Raw genomic sequence first — 24,760 nt, 5'->3', positions numbered from 1 at the left:
TGAGTTGGTGACAGGATACCAGCTTCTGTTCAGTTATTTTAGTGGTGACAAGAGAAAAGCACATTCCTGAAGATGTTCACTCGCAACAATTGTCTTTGAGTTGGGGTAAGCATTTCTGGCATCATGCCTTTATTTGGGAAGCTTGACTCATTGAATCATGCTATCGAAGTTTGGGCCCAGTATGTGGAAAGAATGTGTTCTTTTGTCCGGGCAAATGATATTGGGGCAGATGAAAAGCAATGAGTAATTCTCCTGACAGCTGTGAACACACAGCTTTTTTGGTTATTAGGAGTTTAACTTTTCCTGAGGCACAGATACTAAAATCTTTCAAGAGTTGACGGATTTAGAATATTGCGATCAAAGCCTCTAATTCGGAGATGTTAGCGGTTTTACTTGGCAATTCAAGAACCAGGGGAATCCAAGATTTTGACGATATTTAAGACGACTGGCAGAGGCATTTGACTTTGATTTAACTGTTAACGAGATGTTGAGAGACTGATATGTGGGATTAATTATGTAACCTTGCAAAAGCGCCTACTAGCTGAAACCTAACTGAACCGCAAACAGGCACTACAACTGGCTTTATCATTGGAAAATGCGGCAAGTGGAACATATGAGTTGCAGGATATTCTGATGGGAGTGGACACCCTCGCTAATCCAACTGAGTTTGGGAATACCACTTGAGTGGTGCAACTGCATAGCCTCACTCTGGACATATCATGAACAGAGGGACCCCAAATCAGCCCACAGCAAAAGCTCAAAACAAAACCAAGCCTCAGCCAAATGGTTAAAATTTTCTTCAGGATCCAGGCTGGCAAGTCAGAGTGATTGCTGTTGGTACGAGGACTGTGGATTGTAAAAGAATTCGACTACACCTAAATTGAGTTAGAGAAGTCACAGGCCAGTATTCCAGGATAGTGCACGAGGAAAAGTTTGTAACAGTTAAATTGCTTGGCAACATCCAAATCAGAACCAATCAAAATACATGTCTGGTTGAATAGTCACTTGGTTCTAATGGAGGTTGATACTGGTGCAATCGTTTCAATGATTGCAGAACCAGTCTTTAATAAAATTTGCTCTGAACTCAAACTCTGAGGCTCAGTTAGGGCACTTGAGAGTTAAAAGTTAGCCAGGAAGGATCTAAAGAAAGAGCTAAGAAGAGCCAGTAGGGGTCTTAAGAAGTCTTTGGCAGGTAGGATAAATGAAAATCCAAAAGCTTTCTATAGATATGTCAGGAATAAAAGAATGACTAGGGCCAGTCAAGGACAGTAGTGGGAAGTTGTGCGTGGAGTCTGAATACATAGGAGAGATGCTAAATAACTTTTTTTATCAGTATTCAAACGGGAAAAAGACTGTGGTCAAGGAGAATACTGAGATACAGGCTATTAGACTAGACGGGATTTAGGTTCATAAGGAGGACGTGTTAGTAATTCTGGAAAGTGTGAAAATAGATAAGTCTCCTGGGCCAGATGGAATTTATCCTAGGATTCTTTGGGAAGCTCGGGAGGAGATTGCAGAATCCTTGGCTTTGATCTTTACTGTTGTTATTGTCTACAGGAATAGTGCCAGAAGACTGGAGGATAGCAATTGGTATTCCCTTGTTCAAGAAGGGGAGTAGAGACAACCTTGGTAATTATAGACCAGTGAGCCTCACTTCTGTTGTGGCAAAGCTTTGGAAAGAATTATAAGATATAGGATCTATAATCATCTAGAAAGGGATAATTTGCTTAGAGATGGTCAACACAGTTTTGTGAAGGGTAGGTCGTGCCTCACAAGCTTTATTGAGTTTTTTGAGAAGGAGACCAAACAGGTGGATGAGGGTAAAGCAGTTGATGTGGTGTATATGGATTTCAGTAAAGCGTTGATAAAGTTTCCCATGGTAGGCCACTGTAGAAAATACAGAGGCATGGGATTGAGGGTGATTTAGCGGTTTGGATCAGAAATTGGTTAACTCTAAGAAGACAGAGGGTGGTGGTTGATGGGAAATGTGCATCCTGGAGTTCATTTACTAGTGTTGTACCACAAGGATCTGTTTTGGGGCCACTGCTGTTTGTCATTTTTATAAATGATCTGGATGAGAGCATAGAAGGATGGATTAGTAAATTTGCAGATGACACTAAAGTCGGTGGAGTTGTGCACAGTATAGAAGGATGTCACAGGTTACAGAGGAACACAGATAAGCTGCAGAGCTGGGCTGAGAGGTGGCAAATGGAGTTTAATGCAGAAAAGTGTGAGGTGATTCACTCTGGAAGGAGCAACAGGAATGCAGAGTACTGGGCTAATGGTAAGATTCTTGGTAGTGTGGATGAGCAGAGAGATCTGTGTCCATGTGCATAGATCCCTGAAAGTTGCCACCCAGGTTGATAGGGTTGTTAAGGTGTAAAGTGTGTTAGCTTTTATTAGTAGAGGGATTGAGTTTCAGATCCATGAGGTTATGTTGCAGCTGTACAAAACTCTGGTGTGGCTGCACTTGGAGTATTGCATCCAGTTCTGGTCGCTGCATTATAGGTACGATATGGAAGTATTGGAAAGGATGCAGAGGAGATTTACTAGGATATTGCCTGGTATGGAGGGAGTGTCATATGAGCAAAGGCTGAGGGACTTGAGGCTGTTTTCATTAGAGAGAAGGTTAAGAGGTGACTTAATAGAGGCATACCAGATGATCAGAGGATTAGATAGGGTTGACAGTGAGAGCCTTTTTCCTTGGATGGTGATGGCTAGCAAAAGGGGAAGCAGCTTTAAGTTGAGGGTTGATAGATATAGGATAGATGTCAGAGGTAGGTTCTTTACTCAAAGTAGTAAGGGCATGGAATGCCCTGCCTGCAACAGTAGTGGACTCACCAACATTAAGGGCATTTAAGTGATCGTTGGATAAACCTATGGATGATAATGGAATAGTGTAGGTTAGGTGGGCTTTAGATTGGTTTCACAGATTGGCACAACATTGAGGGCAGAAGGGCTTGTACTGCGTTGTACTGTTCTATGTTTACTAATAAAGACAAAAATTACCCAAAGCAGCTCCCTCACATTTGTGGGAACGGCTGGATAAATCCTGGCCCTTTTTGCATGTTGAATTTGCAGTCCTTTCATGGGCTCAATGTTCTTAGTTATTGTGGACACCCACTGAAAGTGGCTGGATGTGCGTAGAGTTCATTCATCAAACATGGGGACAATGATAGAAAAACTGTGTGCACCTTTTGCAATACATGGACTCCCGGAAGTGTTGATCATGGATAATGGCCATCATTCACCAGCAGGAAATTTGAGTATTTGCTAAAATTGAATGGTATTCAACATATCCATGCTATATCAATGCAATATGTATGCTATCCAACATCCAATGATCTGGCAGAAACAAAAGGTTAAAGAAACAGCCTGCAGCTTCGCTAGAAACCAAGCTGCCCTGGTTCCTCTTTGATTATGGGACCACTCCTCTTGCAATTTCAGGGATAACTTCAGCACCGTTGCTAATGGGGAGAAGATTCCGTACTAGTTAAATCTGATCTTCTAGGGCCTGGGAAGGGGAAGGGTGAAACAGCATTAGGAATGCCAATACCAGACACAGGACTCCACGAAGTGAGAGAGACAGTTTACTTAAGGGAATGGAGTTTGCTATAGCAACCATGGGAATGGCCCTCCATGGGTAAACGGCATGGTTGACCCAAGGTCAGATTGAGTGACATGTAAAATTTAACTAGATGCAATTGTCCCGAACAAGCATATGGACCATATGAAAGCTGCAAACCTGCAAATGGAGTGGAAGCAAAATGTGTCCAGCTCCTCGACTGCCTTTCCGACTGTTCTGGAACCGGTGGGCTCTCCCTCACCAACAAGCCTTGGAATCTGAGATGAACACAGCGGATATCACTGCTTTGTTGCTTTTTGCCACCTGACGAGGAGAATGAGTTTCTTCCAAGATGCTTTGGGTGCAACAGGCAAGCTACTGCACATTACATGCTGCCTGTATCAGAGGCAGATTTGAAGGAACCTGACCCCATGCTAAATGTCCTAGGAGGAATTTCAAAATAGAACTGGCCCATGTTCCCAGACTCAGGAATTGATGTAATGATTGTAACGAGGTCAACCAGGTGGACCTCATACAATATGAGTTCCCTGATTTGGGGCTGTTAATCTGGTCCAGTCAGGAAACCCTGGCTGACTGGAGTGTCAGAGTTTCTGTTCATTCTTGAGAGCTGGACCAATGTCAAGAACTTTCCACATGTGAATTGGTGACGGGATACCAACCTTTGTGCAGATATTTCACCGATAAAATTCCAACAGGACTAAACAGGGTAGATGCAGGAAGTATGTTCCCAATGGTGGGGAAGTCCAGAATTGGGGGCTACAGTCTAAGAATATGAGGTAAACCGTTTAGGATTGAAATGAGGAGAAATTTCTTTACCTAGAGAATGGGGAGCTCGTGGAATTCTCTACCATATAAAATGTCAAAACCAAAGGAACATTTGATTTCAAAGTGGAGTTGGATATAGCACTTGGACTAATGGGATCAGAAGATATGGGGGGGAAGGGCTGGAACAGGCTATTGAATTGTATGATCAGCCATGACCATAATGGCAGAGCAAACTTGAAAGGTCTCATGGCCTACTCCTCCTATTTTCTGTTTCTATTAGTTTTAAGATATTAGGAGAAAGGTATAGAGGGGACGTCAGAGGAAGGTTCTTTACGCAGAGAGTTGTGAATTCATGGAAAGCGTTGCCAACGGTGGTGGTGGAAGCAGTCATTAGGGACATTTAAGCGACTGGACATGCACATGGATAGCAGTGAGGTGAGGGGTGCGTAGGTTAAGTTAAGTTATTTTGCATTAGGATTAATGCTGGGCACAACATCATGGGCCAAAGGGACTGTTCTGTGCTGTACTTTTCTATGCTCTATGATAAATATTTCCTTTCCTTTAAAAAGATGGCTGAACAGGTGACCCAAGGAAAACTGAACATTGTTGTTGGAGAGTTGGTTGATGAAATTGCTTGCTTTCTGAGGACAGTTGTTATCGACTATGAACTGGTTTAAAAAAAAGTAATCTTGCTACATAGGAGTCACAGGCAAAATTTAAAAATAAGCTTCAGCAGCTTTGAGAGGGTAAAGCAAAAAATTTGATTGTTGGATGCATGCATGAAATGTAGACTATGTATGAGACCCTTGAGTGAGTAATTTTCCTTGAATTTAAAAATTTACCCCCATGTTGTTGCAAATGGGCATTGAAAGCTTGCAATGGAAACAGCAAGATAAGCAGCGAGTTGATCCACAAAATTAAGCCTTTTTTCTGTCACTTCCATAAACTAACAAAGATAAGATGGGAAGGTGAAAGGAATGCAAGTTACCAGATTCAAGAAGACAGCTGAGAATGCCCCAGGATCTTGTCCACAGGCCACACAAGAGAGTGCTGAAGGTGGAAGTGATTCCCAAATACAAAGGTACTTCTGTTGTGCTGATTCCTGGAAGTTGTCAGGTCAATCCATGGGATTTATCCATGGAATCCTTGGATAAATCCCATGGTCAGCAGAGAAAGGATACCAGACTGAGAGTACTGCAGAACACATTATATCACTGACTGCAGTTGCGAGACTAGGTGGAAACACCTTGAGTGCAGGCAAATGAACAAAGTAAACAAATGATCAATGATTTATTGGGAATTTTTGTCAATGTGTAAAGTGCATAATTTGAGGAATAATTATTTAATAAACCTATGATGATACATAGAGATACAGGAGCCACGCAAACTCTTGTTGGGGAAAGGCATGACTATTTCACCAGAGAATGACATGAATGCCAAAGTTTTAGTAAAATGTATTCATGGGGCATATATACCTGTACCTTTTGTCACTGGGTACAAGGTTAAGTGTGTGAGCTAACATCTGGAATGGTAACTGTTGGATTGTCCACAATTTACCCATAGATGGAGTTGTATTAAATCTTAAGGAATGATTTGGCAGGAGCGAATGTTATAGCTTCTCTAGTAATGCCATAAAGGCTAAGTGAAGTCAAGGAAACAGCAGTTAAAAGAAAAGGACTGAATCCTGGAATAGCAGTTTTGTCATAAAAGATTGGTTCGACCGGGGCTGTATTCACTGTTAGAAGAATGTGAGGGAATCTTATTCAAATGTATAAAATTCTGACAGGGTTGGACAGACTGGATGTAAGGATGATACTCCCCCTGACAAGGGTATCCAGAACAAGGGGTCACAGTCTCAGGATAGAGGATAGGTCACTTTGGAATGAAATGGAGAGAAATTATCCCATTTAATATTATTATCAGACAAATCAGATCCTAGACAGGAACTAGCTTGATAGGTCATAACTTAATTTGTTTTAGTTTTAACAAAGTCGTCATTTGCAGAGCCATAAGCACACAATGCTGCAGATTGAGCTTGAACAACAATTACATAAAATGAACCAAACCACATACTTAGAATACAATTTCAAATGTTACAAACACATAGTAAAAATATAATCCCATTAATTGCAAAATACACTTTTCTAAATTGAAAATAGCAAAGCTTTGTATAAGGTTCCTAGTACAGTTCCCAAAAACATCATGCATATAATATTCAAAGTTTGGGAGAAGATTTGTAGCTCGGGTGCTCGTTGTTGTGGTTCTGTTCGCCGAGCTGGGAATTTGTGTTGCAGATGTTTCGTCCCCTGTCTAGGTGACATCCTCAGTGCTTGGGACCCTTCTGTGAAGCGCTTCTGTGATGTTTCCTCCGGCATTTATAGTGGCACCAGTATCCCTGTATCTAACATGTTGGTGGGTTAAAGTTACCATTTCTAACATTGCTCGTGCATTTTCATCACAAACAGCATGACTTTGCATTGGTAAACTCCATCCAGCGTTTAGGAAAAACTAATATTTCTATAACTTACTTGGTTAAAAGAAATTGCCAATACCTTTTTAGCCAGAAAATAAGTGTAGCAACTCCGCTCACACTCTGAAACACACACACACTCATGAACTCTCATACCCTGAAACACACAAAATGAACCTCTGACCCTGAAACAGACACACACTGACTCATACCCTGAAACACGCTCATACTGACTCTCACATTGTGAAACATATTCACACTGAAACTTACCCTGAAACACAGGCTCATTGAAATTCTCACCCTGAATCACACTCAATCTCATGCTCACACAGAATCTCTCTTTGAAACATGCTCACATGGAATCTTAGACCCTGAAATACACTCTCGCTGAATCGTCTCCCCTGAAATATGCTCACACTTAAACTGACACCTTTAAAGGCACACACGTTGAAGCCCTCAGCCTGAAATATGCTCACATTGATGAAACTGGCTCAAGAGGCTGAATGACTTACCCTTTCCTACGTTCTGAACACAATGGTCCTCTGCTGCAAATGCAGGTGGACAGATGATAAGTGAGGAGAGGATGTGGTGCAGAGAAAGTCACTTGATGTACAAGGTTTGGGGTATCGAACCTTGGAGAAAGTGAGGACTGCAGATGCTGGGGATCGGAGTCGAGAGTGTAGTGCTGGAAAAAAACAGCAGGTCAGGCAGCATCCGAGGAGCAGGCGAATCGACCTTCAGCAGGAATGAGGCTTGTGGGCCAGGGGGCTGAGAGATAAATGGAGGGGTTTGGGGTTGGGGGCAAGATAGGTAGATAAAGGTGGGGAGAAGGTGATAGGTCAGAGGGGGGGGGGGGGGGATGGACAGGTCAAGAGGGCGGAGCTGAGTTGGAGGCTAGGAACTGGGATAATGGGGGGTGGGGTGGGGGAAGGGGGAGGGGAAATGAGGAAACTGGTAAAATCCACATTGATCCTGTGGGGTTGCATGGCCCAAGACAGAATATGAAGCATTCTTCCTCCAGGCGCAGGTGGTAAGGGTTTGGCGTTGGAGGAGTCCCAGGACCTGCAAGTCCTTGGCAGAGTAGGAGGGGGAGTTGAAGTGTTCAGCCATGGGGTGGTGGGGTTGGTTGGTGCGGGTGTCCCAGAGATGTTCTCTAAGTAATCTGCAAGTTGGCATCCTGTCTCCCCAATGTAGAGCAGACTGCATCAGTTGCAACAGATACCTTAGATGATATTGAAGGAGGTACAGGCAAATTTCTGTCGGATGTGGAAGGATCCTTTGGGGCCTTGGACGGAGGTGAAGGGGGAGACATGGGTGCAGGTTTTGCACTTCCTGCGGTGGCAGGGGAAGATGCCGGGAGTGAGGTGTGGGCTGGTGGGTGACGAGGCAATTGCAGAGGGAATGTCTCTCCCTGGTGTTTGGGTCTGTTTGTAGGTGGTGGAAGTGACGGAGGATGATGTGATGTATACGGATGGCGGAAGTGGTGGAGAATGATGTGATGTATATGGATAGCAGAGGTAGAACCTTACAACAGAAATATTGGAAAAATGCTTGTGTACATGTGCATAGTGGGCAGCACGTTGGCACAGTGGTTAGCACTGTTGCCTCACAGCGCCAGAGACCCGGGTTCAATTCCCGCCTCAGGCGACTGACTGTATGGAGTTTGCACGTTCTCCCCATGTCTGCGTGGGTTTCCTCCGGGTGCTCCGGTTTCCTCCCACAGTCCAAAGATGTGCAGGTCAGGTGAATTGGCTATGCTAAATTGCCCGTAGTGTTAGGTATAGGGGTAAATGTAGGGGTATGTGTGGGTTGCGCTTCAGCGGGTCGGTGTGGACTTGTTGGGCTGAAGGGCCTGTTTCCACACTGTAATCTAATCTAATCTCTCTTTTCAGTCCCCAGTGTCTAGCCAGTGCTTTGTGCCAATATAATGCCCCTTCCTCCAGCCCACTTAGGCCTCTGCTTCACCTGTTGACCACTCAGGAAAAGCACAGCAGGTCAGGCAGCATCTGAAGAGCAGGAAATTCGACGTTTCGGGCAAAAGCCCTTCATCAGGAATAGAGGCAGGGTGCCTGCAGAGTGGAGAGAAAAATGACAGGGGGGTGGGGGTGTGGGTGGGGGTGGGGTGGGGGAGAAAGTAGCTTAGAGTACAGTAGAATTTAGTATAAGATAATAGACAAGGTCTGTTCCCTGGAGTGGGGGTATAGGTTTAAAGTGAGAGGGGAAAAATTTTAAAGGATCGAAGGGGCAACCTTTTCACGCAGAGGGTGATGCATGTATGGAAGTGATGGAGGCTGGTACAATTACAACATTTCAGAGGCATCTGGATAGGTATATGAATAGGAAGGATTTAGAAGGATATGGGCCAAGTGCTGGAAAATGGGACTAGCTTAGGTTAGGATATCTGGTTGGCATGGACGAGTTGGACCAAAGGGTCTGTTTCCATGCTGTACATCTCTATGACTCTATAACTGGGCTAATAACAGATTCTATATACATATTTTTATGCAGTTAAGTAACGCTGGGTATATCTGCTATGTGAAACTCCTCCCTCTAGTGTTGCTTATATTTGCTTTTGGCTGAAGCTCTTTGATGGCAGTACTATTGGAAAGGTCTTTCCCACAGATCCCTAGTGAGAAAAATCTGGAGTGTAAGATGCAGAGGGAAAACACAAACTTTTTCCAACTCTGTGAGTTGTTGTAATTTGGAATGCACATTACCTGAAAAGGCAGAGGGAGCATATTCATTAGTAAATTTCAAATGGGCAATCTGAATGGATAAATAAAGATTTGAAAAAGAGAAATTTATAGGGGTTAGCTAAAGTGGGGTAGAGTGGGACTAATTGGGTAGAGTTTTAGAATGGGCAGCATAGAGAAGATGTTTCCCCTTATGGGAGTGAACCAAATAAGAGCCATAAATATAAAGTATGATTAATAACAATAAATCTAATGGGGAATTCAAGAGAAACTCCCCAGAGAGTGAGGAGAACGTGGACTCGGGACCATAGGGATGGGTTGAGGTGAAAAGTGTTGAGGTATTGAAAGAGGAAGCTAGATAAACACGTGGGGCGAAAGAAAGGATATACTGAAACACAATTAGATGGACTAGAGGTAAGAGGCAGCTCATGTGGAACGTAAACGGCAGCACCAAGCCTATGGACCAAATTAATGTTCTACAATCTTCTGTAAAAATCAGTGCAGGGACAACATTGTGTTCCGTCACTGAAACCCTTTGGTAGCAGAGGTCACAGAGCAAGTATATGTGTCCAGATCACAGTCTAATTGCACCAATATGCCCTGGAATGAGGTGGTGGCTGCAGTGGAGCCAGGGTCTCCTGAATGCAGTAGAATTATGGGTTCTCGCTCTGGATATCGGTAAGACAGTGGCAGCACCTCCTGGTTGTGGTAGGCTTAGAGCTGTCATCTCCTTGTTATTGGTGAGGTGGCAGCAGTAGTTCTTGATTGTGACAGACCCTAGTTCTGGGCCTCTTGATTATCGGTGAGACCGTGATGGCAGCTCCAGGTTGTGGTAGACCTGGAACCAGGGTCTCCTGGTTATTAATGAGACAGTGGCGGCAGCTCCTAGTTGTGGTAGGCTGGAGCAGGGGATTCTTTGTTATCGGTGAGGCCCAGAGCTGAGGACTCGTGGTTGTTGTGAGGTGGTGGCAGCAGCAGGTTATGGTTGTGGTAGGCCCAGAGCTGAGGACTCCTGTTTAGCAGTGAATAGGAGGGAGTGGTGATGGTGGGGCAGTTGATGCGAATAAGAACACATGGGAAAGTCTGTGGACTGTGTGGGAAGCAGGAGAAATTAAGTGTCAAAAGCAATAACGGTGCAGGACAAAAGGATATGGTAACTGGATAAGTGAAGAAGCAGATCTGCCATGAGTTAGTTGAATAGTGGAACAAGAGTTGAATGGTCTCCTCATGCTTCTACCAGGACTGGCTTTGCAGCTAAATAAGTAGAAGATAAGTGAAACTCAAGGAAACCACATTACCAATCCTGTTGTGCAGATCAGTTTAAATATTGGCAAACAGTTAAACATATTGTTAAATTTGGGCTTTATTTCAAAGAAAAAATACATTTCTGTACAGTTCAAAACTGTTTACAATCATCTAGTCTGTGAGTAAGGTGCCTTGGTCCTTGTGACAACATTTGGCTTCAATTATTTAATTTTCATAATGTTCAAGTCTTCCCAAGAAGACAACGTCTATAAAAGACAAATGAGGACTACTACTTTTGAAAATGAAATACAGGTAAGTTATCAGATAGAGTTGCAGTACCAATGACTGTTAGAATGTAAAGATGGATCTCCCCACAGAGCTGCCAATGACCTGCACGGCAAAATCAGTGAGTTGGGGAGAATTGGACTGGTTGCGCCCTAACTGTAGCACCCAGTGCGTGGCAGAGGACTAGCAGTAACTTTCTTGCTTATTTGTCCATTTGTCCACAGTTACTTCACAGACTTTAAAAGCAAAACTACAAGGACAAAATCTGCAAAAGATTGATTTTTTTTCCCTCCATTTTGTTGACCAAATCTGCCCCTGATAACTGACCACTGCTCTGCACTTATCCACAGTGTATGAGCTACACTGAATAAACTTTCCTGTCCCATCACTGTGACACACTCCATCCTGCTTCTTAATGTGAGGTTAATAAGAGTTGTTCAATATGAGATGCAAACACACAGGCTTGCCTCCCAACTGTGCAAAACAAAAGCCACCTTCGTATTCACTGCAATATCCATTATATATCAAGCCCTCCTTACACACAATCAAATTCCATTTCCCATCATTTTATAATTCCATTGCCTCACACTGAGCCTCTCCCACTTCTGCATACTAAATTTAAAACTCCTACATATATCAACAAAGACTCAACAATCCCAAGTCTCCCATTTTACTGCAGGATATCCTTATAAACCTCCCCAGCAATTCTACAATTGAACATTGACAGTCCGACTAAACTTCAACTTACCCTATCTATTCAAAACAAATCAACTTTTAAAATTTATATCCAGTATCAGGGTTATCCCCCACTCCCATCATTGCTCAGTAATAGGGGCAAATGAGAATGTAAAGAATTGGGCAGCTGAGAAAAGTGTGCACAGTATTTACATAATCTCAGAATGGTCCTCATGAAGAAACATCTCATCTCAACTTGTATCTATACTATGAACCTCTCAGTCCAATTACCTTTGACTTTCTGAAAGGGCAGGGGCAAATAACAGACAGAGAGAGTCTACCAATTAAACACTTCAAACATTGCCTCCTGAAGGGATGTCCAGCGAGGAGACAGAAGTGGATGAGATGGAAGTGCTGCGTTCAAGGCTGCTGTTCATCATGCGCCACTGCATCACAGTTGTGTCCTTGCCCCCTGTTGAAATCAGGTGAGTGTCACTGTGTGTGAAACGGACATTAGTCACATGACTGCCATGTCCACCATATACATGGCTGGGTGCCTACAAACAAAGAAAATTTAAGAAACTTAGAGTCTTCACATGTTTGGAAATTTTCCAGTAACAGTTCAGAGTGTAGGACCTTAACTGATATTCCTTGATTCTCATTAATTCAGAGAGCTGGATGTTACTGCACAGATTTGTTCAAAAGAACAGTAAAGAAGGTATAATGCTCGGGGCTCCTTGGGAACATTAATTTTGTCTCATTGAGGTCGTTTTAATCGACAAGGTGGCACCACTTGCAGTCTTCTGAAATGGTCCTCGTTAGGCAAGTACATTTAAAGTCAAGCTGCCACAGTTCCAGATGATCATAGGACTGCTCTCTTATTAAAGAGAAACTACTGGTGGTGATTTTAACCTGAGGGTCACCATGCCTCAGTTGAGGAGCGAGATTGAGAAGGTGGATCTTCATGATGATTTCAGTCAGTGCAGGAATTGAACCCACTCTTCTGGCATCACTCTACATTACAAACCAGCTGTCCAACAACTGAGCCACCTAGCCAACTGAGCTAAACAGTCATGTCTGGCACTTGCATAGTGCACGTTATTTGCCAATTACCAGCAATTATCAGCAAGATTATTAATGAAGCAACTGAAGATGGTTGGGTCTAGGACAGTACCCTGAGGAACATCTGTGCAGATGTCCTGGAGCTGAGATGACTGATGTCTAAAAAACCACAACCATCTTTCTTTATGCCAAGTATGACTACAACCAGCAGAAAATTTTCCCCTGATTCCCACTGACTCCAATTTTTATTGTGTTCCTTAATGACAGACTTGGTCAAACACAAGGACAGTCACTACCACCTCATGTCTAAAGTTTAGCTCTATTGATAATGTTTCAGCCAAGGCTACAAATGAGGTGTGTGGCTCTGACAGAACCCAAACAGAGCATCACTGAGCAGGTCACTCAAATAGCTGTTTGGTAGAAAGAATGTTAGTATTGCTGAAAAATATACTTTTCTCAAAGTTTTTCATCTTGTGCTCATCAGGACCAATCTCAAGTAAACCAATGAAATGGGAAAAATAATATTTATTGTATAAGAGGAGAGTGCTGATTAGTTGATAAAGTGGACTCTGATTGGTAGGGATGTTGCTTGTAAAATGCACTAGTTACTGATGATTGCCAGGTGAAAGTGAGGACTGCAGATTAGAGTCGAGTGTGTGGTGCTGGAAAAGCACAACAGCACAACAGCAGCATCTGAGCAGCCATCCTGAAGAAGAGCTTTTGCCTGTAATGTCGACTCTCCTCCTCCTTAGATCCTGCCTAACCTGCTGTGCTTTTCCAGCACCACAATCTCGAATGATGATTACCAGTTAACTGCCAAGCTTTGTTTAAATTTTAAACAAGGCACATGACTTTCATTGGTCGAGGCATGTCCTGAGAAATAAACCAGAGAATGGCTGTCACCTATTTTGTTATGTTGAAATGGGTGCAGTGCTGTTTATGTTGTGCATAAATACAGGGTTGACAAGACTATGGTGTTATTTCCAGCACCTTGGTTTATGAATCATGGTCCATTTAATTCCATTGCTTTTATTGAATATCTGTAACGTTTAGATGCAACTAACTGTCTTGCCAGGCCATTTCAGAGTGTCCTTAAGAGTCAAGGGTGGGTCTGGAGTCACATTATCGCCTAGACCATGTAAGAATGGCAGTTTACTTCCCTAAATCGCATTAATGACACAGATGGGTTTTTGACTAGACTTTGTTTGCTGAATTCAGATTTTATCACCGGTCATGTCCCTAGAGGATCCGTTAGTGACATCACTACACCTATGCCTTCCTTTATATCGTGAAAAATCACACAACACCAGGGTTATAATCCAAAAGGTTTATTTAGAAGCACTAGCTTTTGGAGTGCTGCTCCTTCATCAGACGAAGGATAGCGTTCCAAAAGCTAGTGCTTCCAAATAAACCTGTTGGGCTATAATCTGGTGTTATGTGATTTTTAACTTTGTCCACACCAGTCCAACACTGGCTCCTCCACATTGTCCTTTTATATCCAGCACATTGGAACACTGTGCTGCATTATCAGGTACCATATCAATACAGGTAGTTCTGGATGAGTCACATTTCACTAACAACAACTTCCCTATGTCACATAAAATAGTGACATCCAAACTGGCTTATTGCAACCGAATATCCTGTCCAGGAAGCCAAGACATTAGGTTTTATTCCTGACGAAGGGCTTTTGCCCGAAACGTCGATTTCGAAGCTCCTTGGATGCTGCCTGAACTGCTGTGCTCTTCCAGCACCACTGATCCAGAATTAGGTAACCAGGCCAAAACACAGTAATAACACAGAGTGCCTGCGTGGGGCAGTGTTAGGAATAAGGGAGAAGCTCAGTACTACCCTCTGCAGGCACCAAATGCAGTTACATTAAAACCAAATCAACTTGTTGATGGAAATTAAGAAATGTATTCCAGTGTAGCATTGGTCAAATCTCCCATTTAACTCTCTGTGCTTTAAGGAGAACAATTCCACTTCTCTGGTCTTTCCACATTCATAAAAATCTTTCAACCGTGGTCCTATTTTAACAGATTTCCTCCGTACCCTCTGAAGTTTCAAAATCCTACCAAAAGGGTGGGGTCCAGAATTGAGAAGTGGCAGCGTGGTATTAATGTCACTGGACTAGTAATCCAGAGACCTTGGTTGTATTCTGGGGGGCAGAGATTAAAATCCCAGCTGGTAAAATTTGAATTCAACAAAATTGTGTAATGTTAAAAACTGATCTAATGGTTAGCATGTAACCAGGGTGAATTGACGTAAAACCCTGGTGTCACTAATGTCTTTGAAGGAATGAAATCTGCTGTCCTTATCCAGTCTGGTCTACCTGTGACTCCATACCCAAAGCAATGTGGTTATTCTTAAGGGGTGGGCCTAGTCATAAACACTCAATGAATAATGAACAAAATTTTAGATCCAATACTCTCACTGAAGTCTAATACAGTGACTTAGAAAGGCTTAACATAAATTCTGGCTTTTCTACTCTATGCCTGTATTTAAATAGCCCAGGCTGCTGTCTGCCTTTCCCCACACGGCTCAGAAATGATCACAGTGATCATTATAGTGCATCCAGCCACAGAAGAGAAGTGGTTTGTAATGTTTCAATGCAGCTTTTTATTCTGCTTCTCAAAGGCTCCGTTCTGACCCTGGCACAGTTGCACAGGAACTGGCCACCCATGGTACCTTTAATATCCAGTACCATTTGATATGTACAGACCCAGATCCTTATTCAACATTGGAAGGCGTCACAGTCCAACCCTATTGCAGTGCTATCTGTCCCTGCTGTTTGTTACACAGTACTGGTGCCCAATGGTGGCTGTAGTGGAGGGCGGGGTGGGACAGTGGGTGAATGTGAATTGGGTACCCACTTCCCTTTACAAAGCTGCTTTGGTTAATATGTGGAAGGACACCTCAGGCATCTCCTCACAGCACCTGGATTAAAATCTGTTTCCACCACATAAGCAAAACAGGAAAGGCATCTTCTGTGGTCATCCAAACATTTCCCTTTCTGGCTCTTTCTCAATTCTGCGTGTGGCAGGCGCTGCTTTTGGGCAGTAGCCTGCATGAATATCACTGCCAACTGGCTTCTTCCCACACAGACTCTCTGTATGCAGACAGACAGAGAGCAAGAGAGAGATGGATGGTGCGGATCCTAATACTCAACAATGTTGTGCCATTAGTCCACTAAACCCTTCCGTGCTTGGCTATCTCATTCTTGAAATGATCTGTCCTGCTCTCACATTGACAGGATGAAAGCGTCATACTGGGTGCTTGTTCTCATCAATTAGCGTTCTAGAGAAATCACGGAACAAACCTCTCTCTCATAAATAGTTTTGAAAGTCTAGAACTTCTGGACTCCAAAAGGCTTTGGGTATTTTCATCACTGATTTTTGATAGACAAGGGCCATTAGAAGATTATGAAGCAAAGTCAAGTGATGTTGAGTCATAAATCAGCTGTGATCTGGAGGAAGGATGAAGCAGTTTGGGATCTGGTTGGGGGGATCCACCCAGTGTTTTGTGATGCTGAAATTGCAAAGAAACACTCACCACAACTGAACAAAAAGAACCGAAAGCACTGTGGATGCTGGAAATCAGAAAACTCAACAAGTTTGACAGCATCTGTGGACAGAAATCAGAGTTAATGTTTTGGGTCCAGCGATCCTTCATCAGAACCCCACATACTGAAGAAAAGTCACTGGACCTGAAACATAAACACTAATTCCTTTCTACAGATACTGCCAGACCTGCTGAGTTTTTCCAGCAATTTCTCTTTTTATTTCTCTCATCAACACTGACTGACCTTAGGTTTCGCACATGGATACTGAAAGAGATGAACTTTGCAGAAATCGTCAGCCACAGCCACTGTGCGCTCATTGTGAGAGCGGCACAGTGCATTAATGTCTGTCCCATCAGAACCATCTGGCCAGACCCCTGCAGCAAGACAAAAAGCAAAAAAAAAAGCTCCCAGTGTTATTCAAACTGCTTGACAGTTCGCAGTAAGGAGAAAGGCTGTTGGAATTCATAACATCATTGTGCCTGTGCCAGCTTTTTAAACGATCTCTCCAATGATTACCAATCTCTCTTTACCCCTCTCCTTTTCCCATAGTTATAGCAGCATGGGCAGGCTATTTGGCCCTTCAGGTCTCCTCCCCCACTGGTCATGGTCTCACTTTCCAATTTCTCCACATTAACTAAAGTCTCCCATCTCTAGTTTGTCTAGTAAATATTCTCTGCACTTTTTCTTCGGGAGGTTTAAATTTGCCAGTGTAAGGGAGAAGTGAATCTGTACTAGTTACATTTATTGCTAGGGGAAATGAATATAAAAATAGGAATGCTTAGAGCAGTTGTCTAAGGTGTTGGTGAGACCACTTCTGGAGTACTATGCATTGTTTTGGTTTCCTTGTTTGGAAAAGGACATAACTGCATCAGAAGCAGTTCAGCAATTGTTCACTTGATTCATTCCTCAGATGAAAGTCTACTTTTCAGATGAAAGCTTAAGTGGGTTGGATGTTAGAGTTTAGAAGAACAAGACATGATCTTATTGAAACAGTAAAATCCTGAGCAGACTGGTGAGATGGATAGACAGGAAAGTGGAGTTAAGACCACAAGCAGATCAGCCACAATCTTATTGAATTGGGGAGCAGGCTGGAGGGGCCTACTTCTACTCCAAAGTCCCATGTCCTAAGCACTTGATTGTAACAGTCCATTGTGAAATCATCTTCATTGCAGAGCATTGGCTTTAGAAGCCCACCTAGGAGCTGCCCAACCTAATGACTTGGGCAGTCTAAAGTCAGAGCTGGTTAATTTCGTGTTAGATTCACCCCAGCACTGAGATATGTCCCTGCTTCATGAGGGAGGTGTTCTTATAGCCCTCACATATTCTTCACCCCATCCACTGACTATAGAATTCTCATGCATTTCTTTAAACCCTCTCCCATTGCTCCCACCACTGTCCAAGACTATCATCCTTACCAAAAACATGGAATCCCAAGACACAGGTATATGAGACCCACTCCAGATCCTTGCACTCATAACGATTTCTGAGTAGTTTACATCCTGCCCCGATGTCCCCTGTAAAACAGGATGCCAATACCAAGAATAAATTACTTGGAGTTACTGCCTGTTCAAACAGACATTGTTTTCCTTTTTCTTTCCAGTCAGGTTTGATGGAAATCTGCTGATATCACAGAGACTAAGGACAGCAAAGCCCCTTCATCAATTTTGAGTTACAAACTACAGACTAAATAATAATGTCTTCACTACTTACCACATAGACAGTCCACTGACTCACTGAGATACAGACCTCATACACAGGAGATCATCCCAAATCTAGTAAGTGTTTCCATCTCCTTTGATGATATTGATTCCTCAGAGGTATGACAGAAAGTGAACTGACTGGGCTCAAGGCCGGTCTCATCTCATATCCGTGACATACAACTAGACCAAAAGCAGAATGCCCCACCAAATCTTCCTCCGCACCCCAACTAGAGGTACCAAGGCCCAGCTTAGCACCATTACTGCTGCCACCAAACCATAAAGAAAGCCATGCCCTCCTTTATAACATGGGTTTGAGGGCATTGCAGTGCTGGTTTTGGGAAAAACCTAGATGATCTGGAAACTTCTCTACTTACAGTAGAGGATCTCATAGTCTCCAGAATTGGACATGATGAAGTGGCTGTCTTGAGACCAGTCCAGGTGAGTGATGAAGCTCGAATGACCCTAAGTATAAGCAAGAAAGGTATGGGGTTATAGTGAGTCATCATCAAAAATAACACCAACCATCACACACTTATTCAATGCAGAACTTAACACTTCAACATAGTCTCTGTGGACCATGTGTCATGAATGTTAGTTCAGGAGCCAGGCCCACATCAGGACTTAAAAACTTTATGATGGTCCTCATAACCTGTTTACTAAGTTTTTGATCATCTACTCTTAAAAACTGTTTGCATGATATTTGCAGCTTTGTCAATGAAATGTTGACAATGAAGAGGCTTGGGACATTCACCTACATGAAATACACGACATGTATATTCTATACACACATACCCTCACATGTTGTTGTGAATTACAATATTGAGTAGGAGATCATCTTCTGCTGCCTGTCTCCTGGTTATTATCATTTTACTACCTAGCCTTACACATGGAAGGATGATCTCTTGGGCAAGATGCCAGACCCTCAACATGCCCATAGAAGGGTAACTTGAACTGCCTTTGGTGAACAGTGAGACGGACAAGGTGAGGAAAAGCGGAAATGGAATGGTGAATTGAAGCAGATCAGATCCCAATCTAGGAAGTGGCAATAGCGGGAGGGAAATGTAGGATAAAAGATGAGAGCACTATTCCTGGGCTTATCACAGGAAGACATTAGAAATGGCTTTGCTGCTCTAAGTAGACCCATTGTTTCCCAAACAGTGGACAGGGAAAGAGCTAAAAAATAGATTAGGAAAAGGAAGGACCATCAGAACATTTCAAGTTTAATATAAATTGATGTTCTTACCATGCACCTGCCAAACCGGTTATACTTCCGACCATTCTCGCTGACAGTGTAGAGGTAAATGTAGTTGTCATGTGATCCTATTGCCAAGAAATTACCATCTGTTGGAATATAAAAAATTAATGCACATGCAATAACTGGTTTTTGGGAGGGCTTGTCGATGGTGATGAGCTGGGTGCCTACTCAACCGCATCCAGCTTTGTGTTGGCTTGGCTGCAATATCCATGCTACCACCTCTCCATGACAAAACACATTGACTGCACAGGCTCACATATGAAGGCGAGAATGCTTGGTAGATTGACTAAAAATGATCCTGAGGGACACTGGTTAACTATGCTAAATCCTCCTGTCCTCTCCATCGGTGAGCCTACTGCTCGCTGTTACTGAAAATCAATTCACCAAGACTGCTCGAAGCTCCCAGGTTCATGGGAGGGCAGGGCTGCTACCACTCAGCAAGCTTGCAATATCTGAGAATGCCAGTTGGTGTGAGTGACAGTTCACAATGTGAGATTACCTGGGGAATAGCGCACCACCGAGAGCTGCTCATTTCCATCGACAGTACTGGAAACCAGATCCTGTGTTTCACAATCCAGAACTACCCACCTGTGGGGGAGAAAAAAACCCACAAAAAATCATTTGCAACTAGAGAAATGGGGGTCAGGACAGAGAGGAAAAGTGTGTGTCACAATTTCTTGTTTCAGTGTAATGAGATTTATAATCATTCCACAAAGAACATATTGATCCAGCATTGAAAGTATTCAGACCTAATAATGGGGACAGAGGGAATTGTGCTGAGAATACATCTCAGAGTTTTCCCACCTTTCAATAGTTAATGTCACTGAAAGCCATCACTACCTCATTCAGAGTTACAGAAATGTCAAGGCATAGAAGGCTGCCATTTGGCCCACTGTGTCTGCACTGGCTCTCCAACAAACAAACATCATGACTTAGTCCCATCCTCCTACCTTTCCCTTATTCGCTTTACATTGTTTTTATTTAAGTGTCCAATGCCCTCTTGAATGCCTCAATTATACCTACCTTCACCACACTTCCGGGCAGTGTATTCCGGACCTTAACCACTTGTGCAAAAAAGTGTTTCTTTTTCCCCTCAGCACATTTGCTTCTTTTGCAAATCATTTTAAGTGTCTGTCCCCTGTTCCTTTTACTAACAGGAACACTTTTTCCCCCATCTACTCTATTCAGTTCCTTCATAATTTTGAAAACCCCTATCAGATCTCCTCTTAGCCTTCTTCTCTCCAAGGAGAACCAACCTCTCCTGTCTACATATATAGCTGAAGTTTCTCATTCGTTGAACCATTCTTGTAAATCTCTTCCACCCTTTCTCCAAAGTGTACACATCCATCTCATAATGTAGCACCCAGAGCTGTACACAATACTCCAATTGAGGTCTAACAAGTGTCTTATACAAGTTCAGCATTACCGGATCTTGAACTCTATGCTCCTATTAGTAATGCTGAGGATACTCTATTATCAACTGCTCTCCCTATCAGTTCTGCTACCTTTGATGATCTGTGCACATATACAGCCAAGTCCCTCTGCTCCAGCACCCCTTTTTAGAATTGTATCTCCTAATGTATTGTCTTTCAAAGTTCTTTCTACCAAAGTCAGATCAACATAATGAAGTTAAAATCACACAACACCAGGTTATAGTCCAACAGCTCTACCTGGAAATACTAGCTTTTGGCTCCTTCATCAGGAAGCTGGTGTTGTGTGATTTTTAACTTTGTCCACCCCAGTCCAACACTGGTACCTCCACAACATAATGAAGGAGGAAGTGGTGGGTGTCTTTAAATTCATTAAAGGTAGACAAGACAGTAGGGTCAGTGCTGGGACCTTTGTTGTTTGTAATATATATAAATGATCTGGTGCAAAAAAGTAGGTGGTCTGATTAATATCAAAATTGGTGGAGTTGCAGATAATCAGGAGGATTGTCAAAGGATACTGTGGGATATAGATAGATTGTAGACTTGGGCAGAAAAACAGTAGATGGAGTTTAATTTGGACAAATGTGAGGTGATGCATTTTGGAAGATCAAATTCAGGTGTAAATTACACAATATATGGCAGAACACTTTGGAGCATTGACATTGGGCAAACATGTCCACAGATCCCTGAAAGTGGCAACTGCTGGATAAGGTGGTTATGAAAGCATACAGCACACTTGCCTTCATTGGCAAGGGCATCAACTATAAAAGTCAGCAAATTATGTTATTGCTGTACAAAACTTCTGTTAAGCCACATTTGGAATATTTTGTGCAGTTCTGGTTGTCACCCTACCAACAGGATACCTTGGAGAGAACGCAGAGAAGGTTTATCAGAATGTTGCCTGGTCTGGATGGTTTTAATTATGAGGAGAGTTTGGATAAACTTGGATTGTTTTCACTGGAAAGATGGAGTCTGAGCCTGATAGAGGTCTACAAAATTATGAGGAGCATAGATAGGTTAGATAGTCAAAGGCTTTTTCCCCAGGATAGAAAGGTCAACTACAAGAGGGCACAGGTTCAAGGTGAGAAGGAGAAGGTTTAGGGGAGACATGCGGGGTGGGTGTCTGGAACGCACTGCCAGTGGTGGTGGTGGAAGCAGGCATATTATCAATGTTTAAAGTGTACTTTGATAGACACATGAACAGTAGACAAACAGAGGGATAGAAACTGTGCATGGGCAATAAGTAGCAGGTACAAATAAGGACTAGGAACTGGTGCAGACTTGGTGGGCCAAAGGGCCTGTTCCTATACTGAGTTGAAGTGTATATAAAATGCATCACCCCACACCTCTGGATATTGAATTCCACATGTCACACATCCACCCACTCCACCAACTTGTCACTGTCCTCCTCACTATTTCCAATGCTTTAAATTTCATGTCATTCATAAACTTTAAAATTGTCTTCTGCACATTGAGGCCCGTCATCAGAATGCATGATCTTCTGATGTCCATTGGTGCAGTGAGATGGGTTGAAAATAAGCAGATAGTAAAATGTGGTAGTTACCTGCCTGTCTGCAGCCCAACAGCCACCACGGTGCCACTGCAGTGGAAATCAGCACACAGTCCAGTCTCCTGGGGAATTAGTGAAACTATTAAATGTACAGGCCATGCAGTAGGAGCCTCACCATGTCCCTAAATACATATTTAAATACTTTCAAAGTGCAGTGAGAGCCAACCTTTCATTGGTGGAATAGCTCTTTGTCAAATCTGTCCATTCTACCTATCAGGATAGTGCTACTTCTTCAACTGATCACCCCTTGAATTTTGCCAAGCATTTGGGCAGCCTTTAGGGAAAAATTCATTCAGTGCTCTACGTAATTTGAATAGTGGAAACTCAGGACTGTAGCATCCATGACACGAACCAAGTGCTGGGAAATAGTTTTGACAAAGTGGCTTGTTTCTTGGCCATGCTGGACAAACTAGCCTCTTTCTGGAAACATTCTAAATTTCTGAAGAGGGGTACTTGAGGAGAAGGATGGGAAGGGGGGGGGCACTACCTGAATTGATCCTTAGGCCGACTGGCACAAACATGATGGATTAAATGGCCTCCCTCCGTTCTGTAACAATTCTACCACAAGAGGGAGCATGCATGTTGTGAGGTTACCCACAGAAACGGTAGCCAGAGCAAGTCTGGCGGCTTTCTTCTCAGCACTATCCCAATCTCTGATCAGTCAGGCAATTGACATAACCTGGAGAAGGACACCCACCAGGGAGCAGGTTCAATGCCAGCTCGGTTGTGCCAGAATAAGAAACAAACACAGAGAATGCTGGAGAAACTCAGCAGTAGAGAGAGAATACGTTCACATTTTGAGTTGACATGACTCTTCAGAACTATCCTAAGGAACAGTCATACAGGACTTGAAACATTAACTCTGTTTTTCTCTCTCCATAGATGCTGCCAGACCTGCTGAGTTTTTCCAACATTCTGTTTACGTTTGGGATTTCCAGTATTGACAATATTTTGCTGTTATTCAATGCTGTAATTAGCATGACTGCTGCTTAAATCGCCTCTCAGCTTTTGGATAAGGAATGTTAGAAACTGAGTCCAGGATTCCTGCTTATGATAAAGGAGAAAATGAGAGACAGAAAGGAGGGGAGTGGGGGGGGGGGGGGGGGGGAGAGAAGAGAGAGCGCGTGCACAGGGGCAGTCTGAAAGGGGAAGAACAGAATTAATGGTCAGAACCTTTGATCAGAACTTGAAGTGGTTGGAGGTTTAAATGGGTCAGGCAGTTGCAGACACAGAATGTGTGGGCTGGAGATTGAGGAAAGAACAAAAGGATCATTCTTGTAATAGGGCAGCGGGCAGGAGTGACAGAAACACATACTATGTGCAGTTCTGGTCGCCCTATTATAGGAAGGATATTATTAAACTGGACAGAGTTCAGAAAAGATTTACCAGGAGGTTGCCAGAAATGGAAGGGTTAAGATATAAAAGATATATAAGATATAAAAAAGTAGACGAGAGAGACTGGGACTTTTTTTTAAACTGGTGCATAGGAGGTTGAAGGGTGATCTTATTGAGGTTTATAAAATCATGAGGGATTTAGATAAGGTAATGACAAGGGTCTTTTCCCTAGGGCGGGGGAGTTGAAAACTAGGGGGTATATTTTTATGGTGAGGGGAGAAAGATCTAAAAAGCACATGAGGGGGCAACTCTTTCACATGTGGAATGAACTCCCAGAGAAAATGGTGCATGTGGGTACAGTTACAACATTTAAAAGACATTTGGATAAGTTCATGAATAGGAAAAGTTTGGAGGAATAGGAGCCAAGTGCAGACAGGTGGCACTGGTTTAGTTTGAGAACATGGTTGGCATTGACTGATTGAACCAAAGGGTCTGTTTCCATGCTGTATAACTTTTTGACATAAACCTTTCCTTTATTCCCTCCTGGAATGTGAACGTCACTGACTGGGTCAACTTTTGTTGCCCATCCCCAATTGCCCTTAAACTGAGGTAGAGGGGAGCAGTACTTCCCAGGAAGTGTTTTCCAGGCAGGGACAATAGCCAGAATTCAGAATTGATTCCTGAAGAAAGGCATATGCCCGAAACGTCGATTCTCCTGTTCCTTGGATGCTGCCTGACCTGCTGCGCTTTTCCAGCAACACATTTTCAGCTCTGATCTCCAGCATCTGCAGCCCTCACTTTCTCCAGGGACAATAGCCAGACTCTGGTGTGATGAAAGGTCCCCCCTCCTCTCATTGTAGGTCAAGGAACTTTCACTCAAGAGTCAGTGTGCAAGGTTTTCCCTCTCACCTCCAGCGTTTTACTCCATTCCAGCATATGCTGCTCCTGATTCCACAGACACACCTGCTTGTCGTGTGCACATGTCAGGAAAAGATCTTGGAATGGGTGCGTGGCCAATCCCCACAGTTCATCTGTGTGACCCTGCAAGTGAACCACAAAGCATAACCACATGGAAAAACCTCTCCATAACAGTTAACTCATAGGTCAATCTGTACCTTAGCTCCCTTCGC

The 24,760-nt window shown here is 43.1% G+C and overlaps 1 protein-coding gene across 5 annotated transcripts in view; it reads right to left on the bottom strand.

Annotated features, from left to right (window-relative positions):
- Positions 1 to 10,859: 10,859 nt before the first annotated feature.
- The window catches only part of LOC122543787 (echinoderm microtubule-associated protein-like 2), a 64,748-nt gene continuing 50,847 nt past the window's right edge, over positions 10,860 to 24,760 (bottom strand). For all 5 annotated transcript variants that reach the window (XM_043682559.2, XM_087983579.1, XM_087983578.1 and 2 more), the window contains 8 exons: positions 24,540 to 24,671; positions 22,290 to 22,357; positions 19,795 to 19,883; positions 19,284 to 19,381; positions 18,415 to 18,502; positions 17,756 to 17,854; positions 16,584 to 16,714; positions 10,860 to 12,276 (listed from right to left, as the gene is read on the bottom strand). In XM_043682559.2, coding sequence (XP_043538494.1) covers positions 12,073 to 12,276; positions 16,584 to 16,714; positions 17,756 to 17,854; positions 18,415 to 18,502; positions 19,284 to 19,381; positions 19,795 to 19,883; positions 22,290 to 22,357; positions 24,540 to 24,671 — 909 coding nt within the window. In that variant the 3' untranslated portion in view covers positions 10,860 to 12,072. The remainder of the gene's footprint in view (positions 12,277 to 16,583; positions 16,715 to 17,755; positions 17,855 to 18,414; positions 18,503 to 19,283; positions 19,382 to 19,794; positions 19,884 to 22,289; positions 22,358 to 24,539; positions 24,672 to 24,760) is intronic.

The sequence above is a fragment of the Chiloscyllium plagiosum genome, unplaced genomic scaffold, assembly GCF_037043375.1.
Source record: "Chiloscyllium plagiosum isolate Xiang-an unplaced genomic scaffold, Cpla_swu_hap1 HiC_scaffold_46, whole genome shotgun sequence".
Classification (NCBI taxonomy): domain Eukaryota; kingdom Metazoa; phylum Chordata; class Chondrichthyes; order Orectolobiformes; family Hemiscylliidae; genus Chiloscyllium; species Chiloscyllium plagiosum.
Note: the sequence above shows the minus strand (reverse complement) of the source record. Positions and strands in the feature narration are given on the sequence as shown.